General features: G+C 35.9%; 1 protein-coding gene across 2 annotated transcripts in view; it reads right to left on the reverse strand.

Moving 5' to 3' along the window:
* The window catches only part of LOC140773960 (uncharacterized), a 51936-nt gene extending 42004 nt beyond the window's left edge, over positions 1-9932 (reverse strand). The window contains exons 1-7 of one of the 2 annotated variants that reach the window (XM_073116757.1): positions 9792-9932; positions 9564-9696; positions 9385-9456; positions 7790-7891; positions 7534-7702; positions 7340-7438; positions 1022-1171 (exon numbers count right to left, since the gene is read on the reverse strand). In XM_073116757.1, the coding sequence (XP_072972858.1) occupies positions 1022-1171; positions 7340-7438; positions 7534-7702; positions 7790-7891; positions 9385-9456; positions 9564-9696; positions 9792-9860 (794 nt within the window). In that variant the 5' untranslated portion in view covers positions 9861-9932. Of the gene's footprint in view, positions 1-1021; positions 1172-7339; positions 7439-7533; positions 7703-7789; positions 7892-9384; positions 9457-9563; positions 9697-9791 lie in introns of those variants that run through there. The other variant, XM_073116758.1, reaches the window with a different exon arrangement.

Genomic DNA, 9932 nt, shown 5'->3' on the forward strand with positions numbered 1-9932 from the left:
CTCAGCAGACTAAGAGAGAAAACCCTAATAATAAACAACCATAGCAGAATCATTTTGAAGAATAAAAAAGGAGATGGAACATGAAACAAGATCATTCAGAGGCCGATCTGATGGCAAAATCATCTATTGAGTGTCCACAATAAAATCATACAAAAGTTTTAAAAAAAAAAAAAAAAAAAAGATCTGATCCACCAGTCCTAATCTAAAGATTGACCTGATGCCGCCTGTATGTCAATATCGAGTTGGTTTAGACAACTGCTCCAAGTAGGCTAAGTATTAGTTAGCTACTCCAACTACTAATTAAGCCAAACATGACTAATCAACTTAAAGGTAAGGTAGGCATCCGAGCCTCCATCATAAGGGAACACATATCTAAGTGATAAAATGGCAACAGATGCATGAGCTCCTTTCATGTCAGAACCAGATAGGGACAAATTTACACAGCTCCAACCCATAACTGGAGAGGATTTACAAGCTAGAATCCACACCACTAGGGTCATTGCACAAAGTTATGCCTTCTTGAGCACAACTTAAAGTAAGACGTTATAGATATTGAGCACATTTTGCCCGGTATGAGGAGTAGAGCACATAGTTCAGTGAAACCTGCTTATTTCAGATAATATAAATAATAATCCAGTGTGCAAGATTGGAACAATGTTAGACGGGCATTCCAATATGGGTTAGTAAATCCAGTGCCCTAGCATAACAAGATCATCATGTATCAGGTATCAAGGAAGGATGAAGATGTAGCATAAAGCAAATCAAATCTAATATTTGAAAAAAGAATTGAGTTTAGTCTCAAGGAGGAAAGTTGTAGTGATAAAAATAAAGATGGCAAGTTGCTAATATTGCAAAAACAATACTCTCAAGTTCTTTTACTGTAATCCCAAGCTGCAATGACTAGGAGAAGTAGATTATATGTATACACAGATGTGCATTCTCAAAAGAACATCAAGAAAATGAATTCCAACACAATAAATTGTGTTCTAAGAAAATTAGAATATAAGCCTCACATACTCACCGGTAACCATACTGAACCCTCTTATTGTTGCGCTTGGGATTCAGGATGAAAATGTTGTATGCATTCTCAATCTGAAGGTATTCAACAAGAGTAGAGAAAATATATTGCATCCGATCAATGTCCACTTGCCAAAGAACATCTTCCTTCTCACTGTCAAAGAAGCAGAAAATGAGAACCAGGTTCAGGACTAAGCCAATAAACCATGGTATATAGATATTCATTTTCACTTATCATATGTAACAAGATATCAAGACATTTTAATATACCGATACTCCAGCCCTTTAATCACAACTAATGGAAGGTTATGTCCTTTCAAGCAGACAAACCAGTTGACTGGTAACATGCTAAGAGTTACTGATGCAGATAACTAGGGAATCATTCAAATCAACCACAAGACAAAAATGAGCCAATTGTACTACTGGGGCCTGTTTGGATAGCCATAACTTCCCACAGGAATCGGTGAGAATTTGGCTTTCCTTTGGAAAATCTGGAGGGATATAAATTTCTCCCTATGACGATGTTTAGATGATATTTTCAAAGGAAAATTTTCTAAAGTATGTTTTTTTCTCCTTTTCCTAAGGAGAAAAAAACAGAGGGTTGGCTAAAATACACCTAGACCCCATGAACTATGAATCTATATCGCATATATCCTCTAAAGAAAGAAAAATGTAAAATTAAAACCCCTTGAACTATCATAATTTATATTAAAAGTTATGCCATTGACAAAAAAAAAATCAATTTTACGAAATTACCCTCTATCATTATACATATTTGGGCTATAGAAGAAGGAAGGGAGGTTAATAGAAATTTAGAGATAGAGAGATTGGGAGAGATTGACAGGAAGAAAAGAAATTAAAAGCAATATCACTATAGAACCTGGCATTGGGTTGGTTTTGAGAGGGAAATGTAGGGAAGGGAAGAAGGGAAAAAAGTTCACAGAGATTAAGAGTTCTAGGAAGAATAGTTTGTAGAAATTATAGAGGTTGCTATTAGGAGAGGGAAATGTTGAAAGATACGGATGGTAGGCTAAATAGAAGGATTATTTTCAAAATTTTGAAAAATTCAACAGGTCTTCTTAGTGTAACCTGTTTTTTCGTTAAAAGTACAAGTGATCTTGGATTATAGTTCAGGAGGTGTAACTGTAATTTAGCATAAAATAAAATGAATTCAGACTTTTTTTCCTTTTTCTTCTTTTGCCTACAATTTCTTTATCACTCTCTCTCTCTCTCTCTCTCTCTCTCTCTCTCTCTCTCTCTCTCCCCCTTCCCTCTCCCTCTCCCTCTCCTTCTCCCTCTCCTATCACCACTCTCTTCTCCTCTTCTCATCCTTCTCCATCAACCACCACCACCTCCTCCACCCACCATCACCTCCTCTTCCTCCTCCTTTCACCACCACCACCATCTCCTCCTCCTCCATCCACCACCACTACCTCCTCTTTCTCCTCCACCCACCACCACCACCTCCTCCTCCTCCCATTTCTCTTCTTTCTATTTTTTTCTTTTTCCTCCAAAATTTCCTAAATTATCCAAAGAAGATAAATTAAATTAATCCAATGGGAAAAAAAATAGGATCTTTTAGCCTTTTTTCATTCCTACATGTTGAAATTCCTATAGAAAAGTTTCCTAATTTACCCAAACAGACCCTTAATGATAGTTTTACTGAAGAAAAGCATTATGAGGATAATCAAGATGAAAAAGGTGTGACTCATGTGACATAAGGAGAAGAATATTTCTCCGGTGTTCCCAAATTTCTTTTTCTTTCCACTAAGCAAGATCCTCTTAGAGCAGAAGCAATGAAGCATAATATTTGCAAGTAAAGGTGCAATGTCAACTGGGGGATTTGTGGCATCATCAATTCATCACTGATAGGAATAATAGCGAAGCTCACAACTTATGATTGATAAATGAAATCTACCTACTCAAGATTATAGAATGGATCATAAGGCTTTGGTGAATGGTGAGGCAAAAGTGAGAAACAATGTCTGTCACATTCTTTATCAGCCAGGTGTACAATGACCAGGTGAGAACACCTTTACACATGTTCCTTGGTCACCAGCGGAGATATTCATGAGGGTCATGAAAATATCTTTACATTCTCGGGCAAGGGTAAAAGTTATCCTCATCCTTAAGAAAAGGGAGGATGCACATGATTCAGATCCATGACGGGAAACTCTCTTCTCCTAGTCAATACCATGGATAATGAGTCAAAAAGGTAGGGACATCTCTCACTTGATTGTGTATGAAATGATCTAATATTCTAATGTCAAAAATTCTCCACACCTAATGGTTGAGGTAATTCCTTGATTCAATGAATTATATAACTAATGATAAAATGCCTCCCAGTGGTTTACCTAATGGGTAAGACAAATAGCATCATGTTGACATTATCTCTAGCACAAGCTTATAGAATCCACCATAAAACCACATGAGCACGAACGAATTCAATATCCTATTAGGCTGAAAGAAGGATTTATTTTGTAAGTGCTTAACTTCAATATTTTAAAAGGCAGCTGTAGGTGGCAGGTGATCATCCCACTGCCTAGCGCCTCGACTAAATGCGGGTGACAAGACAATTTAGCATTTTTAACATATAAAATAATAAATATATATATACAAATATATAATATACATTATACACTTATATGCAAATTGTAACAAATATAGGAAATAATATAAATACATAAAAAAAATTCAAAAAGAAAAGATAATATTCCTCATTCTAGAACTCGAATTTAAATAAGGTGAAGGAGTATTTGTAAGGAAACTATGCTTTTTATTTATAATATGGTCCTAATGCACTACAGTCTACGGTCTACAAAGCATTATTTATAATGTTCTCTTTTCAAAAAGTGGCAAATTTACAATAACCCCCTATATAATATAAATCACTAAAACAAACTACAACTAATAGCACTTTTTAACACTCAAAGCCCTGAAGTGAGTAGCAAAAGCTTTCTTCCCCAACGGCGCTAAGAATGTTCAGCACCCCTTCTTCAGCGGCTTTTCGCACCCCTCCTTCCACTCCTCCCTTCGAGGCAACCCCTTCGACGCTGGCTTTTGAAACTCCTTCTCCAGCTCCACCTTTTGGTAACCCCTTCCTTGGCGCCGGCTTTCAAACCCCTTCCTCGGCACCAGCTTTTGGAACCCCTTCCTCAACGCTGGCTTTTGGAAACCCTTTGACTCCATACTTCTCCATCCCTCCGTTTTCCTCTCCTCCCATTTCCCTTTCTTCTCCCAACAACCGCAATAACCATCCCATTCATTAGGGTTTTAGCCTTCTTCCTTCTTTTGCAATGCCTAGATCACTACACAGATGTGGCCTCTGATCGCCCCTCCCGCTCTCCCTCGCTGATTGCAACATCCAAGTACTCAATTCTTGGTTCTAGTAACATCCAAGGCAGTTGGCTACCTTTCACCGACATTGATTGGCTTAGTGAGGCTGCCAATGCGCTAACCTTGCCATGGCGACCACCAAATGCGCCATTAAAAATTGCTTAATTCACTTCTACATGAGCATGTATTACCATCATAACCTTATCGAAGTCCCAAAAAGATAGAAATTGACAAATGTAGGTGGGTAGTTTCGATATCAACAACACCACCATTTAGTACCCATTCTTAATTTCAAGTTTAGAAGACATGCTCAATATGCTCTAGAATGAAACATCTTGAACTTTATCTTAGAGGCTGGCGTCACCAGATATGTGTTTGGCCAAATCTTGCCGCTTTCAATCAAAGATTTGTCAACAACTTGAGCATTACAACTGCATATCAACACCATGTGCTGAAAGTTTACAAAGAAGGTGACTTAATGATGCATATCTTGAAGAAAATAAGTCTTAACAAGAAACTACAAGAAGTTGAATCCCATATGATGACTAAGGGTGGCAAAAATTAACCCGGCCCGATAACCTGACGTGATAACCTAGCTCTTAATCGAATTTGGGTTTAGTGTAATCGGGTTCGGGTCGTAAACGTGTCAACCTGCCTAACCCAATTAATAATCGAATCATACTCACCCATTGGTTCAAGAAACTGACCATCAATTAATATAAGACCATTGTCACTTTTAGATGTTATTTCCTTCTCCTATTGACTAAGATTCTTGTTCACATGATCTTTAAATTGTAAAGTTCTTTCCACCATCCTTCCATGTTCCTACACACATTAATGATCTCTTATGCTTGCTTGGAAAACATGAGTAGTTTTATCATCATCGGTAATTAATGATACTAAGTTTTATGTCTTCTTGATCTTGTGGAAGTATGCTACAATGTAATAGTGTGTGTATATATATATATATATATATATATATATATATATATGAATTAATAAGAAATATATATTTCTATATATTTCTCACTATTTATATCTTATATATATAATATGATGTTTGGTATGAGAAGATAGCTTTCTCTTTCTCTCTATCTTCATTACCTTAACTATTTACATTCTCTCTTGTTCTTTTGGTACGGTCATGATCCTTGGATAATAAAACAGAAGGTTCAACATTATTATTTGCTTATTTCAAACTATTTGTAATTTGTAGTATATTATGAACTTAATGTTGGATGATGGATGTTGGTAGTTATATTGACTTGAAACAATGTTAGATTTATTGTAATTGTCATGAGATTATTAGATTTGAAAGTTGAAACTTAGAATTAAAACTAATATTTAAACTTATTTACTCAATGTTAGTTGTTGGTGGTTGAATTGGTGTATGGATTTGGCTTAAATTTAATTTATGGTTGAATTTAGAATTGTTACTTTTGTAAATATAGATTTTTATATATAGTAAGTCTTATTCATATCGTGTGATCATGTTGTGTTAAAAAAGGTTATTCATGTCGTGTTAAACAGATTAGCATCTCATGTCATTATGTCAAACTAATATCATGACGTGTCAATGGGTCGTGTTAACATGACCCGTTTATTAAACGGATTATACGTGTCGTGCCGTATTATTTTTTTAATAAATGAATCATGTTCATGTCTACCAAATGCAATTTGTTTAATAATCGGGTTATGTTCGTGCTAAGGTGAATCTGATCCAACTCGAATCTAACTCGACTCGAACCCACTTAAAACGACTTGATTGCCACCCCTAACAGTGACCCATGCTAAATTGATTAAAATACTTACATAATCAATCTTCCCAACAATTATAAAGTTCAAAGACATTACTTGTAGAAGACTTGTTTGCATACTATCATTTAGAAGCAAGTTTATTATTGCTCTATAGAACGAGTACTCCCCAAACAGAGGGAATTGATGCAGTATCAAGTCCAAATTCCAATTGATTTCCTAGTTGATGGATCAGCTTCTTAATTTCGGAACTTTTGTAATTGTGGAATTGCTTTTCTAATTCTCACTCACATATTTCCAAGTTGTGGGGCCACTTTCCAAATTCTTAAGGATTCTTGCTTGTGGGATTGCTTCCTAATGCCTTACCAATTCCTATCAGTAGTGTTACTTCCTAATTTTTCAGAAAATTTCCGATTTGAGAATTTCATCTTTCCAATTGCATAATGTTTATCAACTTTTCCTACTTTTTCCTATTAGTTATTAGTTTCCTATTTGGTTGGTTTCCTAGATACTTTAGATCCTTCATTTTTCATCCTCTCTCTCTCTCTCTAACTTAAAGCATTCTTCCGGTTGGCTTTATTTATTCTAATTTTCTCTTTTGCGACTTTAATCACAATTATTTATTTTATTCTTCTTGCATTGCATCAAACATCTCCAAAATGAGACAGAAAATCTCTAAACTATCTAAAATTTTCTCAGATTTTCTCGAGTCTCTTTGTAAACTTCATTTCCTTCCTCCTTTACACCAGATAATTTCTTCACCTTCATAAGTAGAGTAGAAGAGCATTAGATTGATCCACCCATCTGCAATGATTGATTCAACTTTATAGTTTATACCTGTATCATTTCATGGATCTGCACGTTGCTAAACAACCTATGATAATAAAAGTCCATAAAAGAGCACGCAATTAACAAGATGACAATATTGCACTAACCAGTGTTCAGTAAACAATGCACCGTTGAGCAAGAGAATTTGCTAGGAGAACAAAGCGCATGAACCTTAGAACCACAAACCGAATAAAAGGAGAATCACTTTCCCTAACCCATATATGAGGAGAGCAGAAATAATAACTGTTTTCTCTAGATAAAAGGTCTATAGAGAAATATCAGAAACTATATATGTTTCCTACTGGATGGCTCCACCATGTCATTTTGTGATGCATAACATAGCTCAACATATTCAGTAGTTAATTCATAATGCATAGATGCATAAAGTTTCAAAATGTGTTACCTAGAGCCCGATACATCCTCTTTACGTGATAAAGCTTTTATAGCATACTCAAAAACAGAGGTAACTTTTTCTCCCATATGTATCGCATGGACGGAAAAGCTGCACCATATGAAGTCAATAAAAGAATACAGCATCATGCAAGTGGGTGATGGATATGAATAGTCATAGATACACAAGTATCAGAGAATAAATACTTGTTGTTTATGTGACTGACTAGAGGAAGATGATGCCGTTGAACTTTCTCAATGCTAATCTTATAAAAGGGGCTAAGAACCTCTCCTACTAGAGGAATCCGTGTATGTTGGAAAATGTGATCGATTTTGGTAAACCACCGCTCCAGTTCTTCTGGACCAAGTTTAAACTCTAAACAAAATCCCAAGTACAATTATCAGGAAAGTGAATTGAAATAAATGTTGACTTAATTGCATATGAAGAGAATCAATACTATACCATGATTTCCTTTTCCTTCAAATCCAATGAAGATGAAGTTCACCGGGACAGGAAGGTATATAGAATCTACTATTGAAAGCTTCATATAATTTGCCATATTACCTGGAGGTAACATAAGAATTAAAAAAAATATGCATACAGCACAAAAATTTAGTCTGGTCACTATCTCATGCTAGAAAAAGCATTTTATGCTGCAAAAAGAGTTCACTCACAAAATTCCACTAATTAAACAAACAGCATAAAAAATATATGCTTGCAGCCTATGATATTTCTTTTTCAGAAGGCTGCTTACTTTGAACTTAATAGTCATGTTATCAATTAGTACCTCTTTTCTTTGTGTTTGCGAAGCACTATTAAGCATTAGCACTCTATTTTATCTTCAAAGTTCATATTACCAAGAAGACCTCTTCTCTTAGCAAGCAACTGTCACAAAGATCCTACTGCATTAGGAGGTTACTAGAAGACCTAAGGCTAAAAGTTCATACAATATGTAGTCAATTACATGCCAACAGGAATCAAAAGGTGTTTCCCCTTCAATTTGATAAGGTCTTTGTTTTATTGAAATTGTAAATGCAAATCAAGTTCAACCACGGAATAGATGGATCTCATCCCAACTATATTTCTGGATGCTGGATGTTGGCGTCAAGACTATGTTATGGCGAACGGAAATGCAGATTAGCATGTGTGCTTGACTCAAGAAAGAGGGGTTGGGACCTGCTAGCCCACGAGGAATTGCCAAAACATTTGACTATTGACTCATTCCCTACTATTATGCAATCATGCCAAATAACCCCAAAGTAACTCATCGAGTTAAAAGTTGACCAATTAGGTCTTAAAAATAATGGGAGCCTGTTATTCACTTATTTTCAAATGAAAAATGCACCTAGCCACCTATCCAATTAAGCAAAAACAGCAACAATTTAGTAATTTACCAAGGTCTTAGATGAAGACCTAAGGGTTTCAAAATAACTGGATTAGCATTTTCTAGTATCACCCCTGCATGTTTTGGAGTTATAGAATCAGGCCATTTTTTGCCAAAAGAATAAGTTCAAATATGCTCCACCAAAATATGTCATATATTTCTAATATAGCTCAAACTAAGAAACATGAGTAAAACAAAGTCTATTCTAAGATAGACTAACAAGTTAAACAAAAATAAAGCCTAAAGTAGCCGGTATTAAGGTACTAATTAGAGGTAACCCCAAATAGTTGGGATGAATAGCTTCTTAATGTAAGGTACTAACTAGGGAACCTCTAGCCACTAGTGCAATTCAAAGAAAAAACTCATTTTAGAGTAAATGACCAAGTTGTATGAAGTTGCACTAGATGGTGTTTGCAACACATCGAGGAAGATGGTAAAATACTAGCATTTCCGTTTCTTGATCAAACACTAACAAACTTGTCCTCTATACATTCAGGATAGTATGAGTGCATAGGAACATACAAACTACTTAAGATGCACCACTTTTTCCGAACTTGATAAAAAGAAAAGAATGTATCTTTGGGAACCATTCGGCTTAAGAATAATTGATATGCTTGAAATGATCACATATTTGCTTGTTCATAACACAATACATACAGAATGAAACAATTACCTGCCTTCGTGTAGTTAAACATCGCCATTCTACCAGACTCGGAAGACACTGAACCTTCTAAATCATCAAAATCTGAAAATATTCATTTACACCATGTAATTTATAGAGCACATCACAGACTAAAAATCCTATCAAAGAATTAAAGAACAGAAAATTCGAGGTTATTGACTGTATCTTACCACCACGAATGACGGACTCACTCCAGAATTTGCTCTTGGATTTCAGATTAAACAGCGAAAACACCGAAGACTTGCCAGTCCTACGTAGTCCAGGAGAGGAAGCGGCGTTCACATCTATGCTCTGGATCAAGAACTACAAGCAGCATCCGAAGCAAGAGAGATCATAATTAGGATGAGAGACGACCTAGAAAACGTTATTAGGGTTGAGCTCGGTCTGAGTTCGCTTACCAGTACAAGTAGGAACAAGATCGAAAGCAAAGAAGAGGAAATGGATTTGGAGGCGAGATCGATCGCCATCGAAGTACGAGGAATGGGGACGGAACGATCCAAGCAAGAAGAAGAAACTAGTAAGGGATACGAGATAGAAGA

This window comes from Typha angustifolia, chromosome 13 (assembly GCF_048772165.1).
Source record: "Typha angustifolia cultivar Huaian chromosome 13, ASM4877216v1, whole genome shotgun sequence".
NCBI lineage: Eukaryota > Viridiplantae > Streptophyta > Magnoliopsida > Poales > Typhaceae > Typha > Typha angustifolia.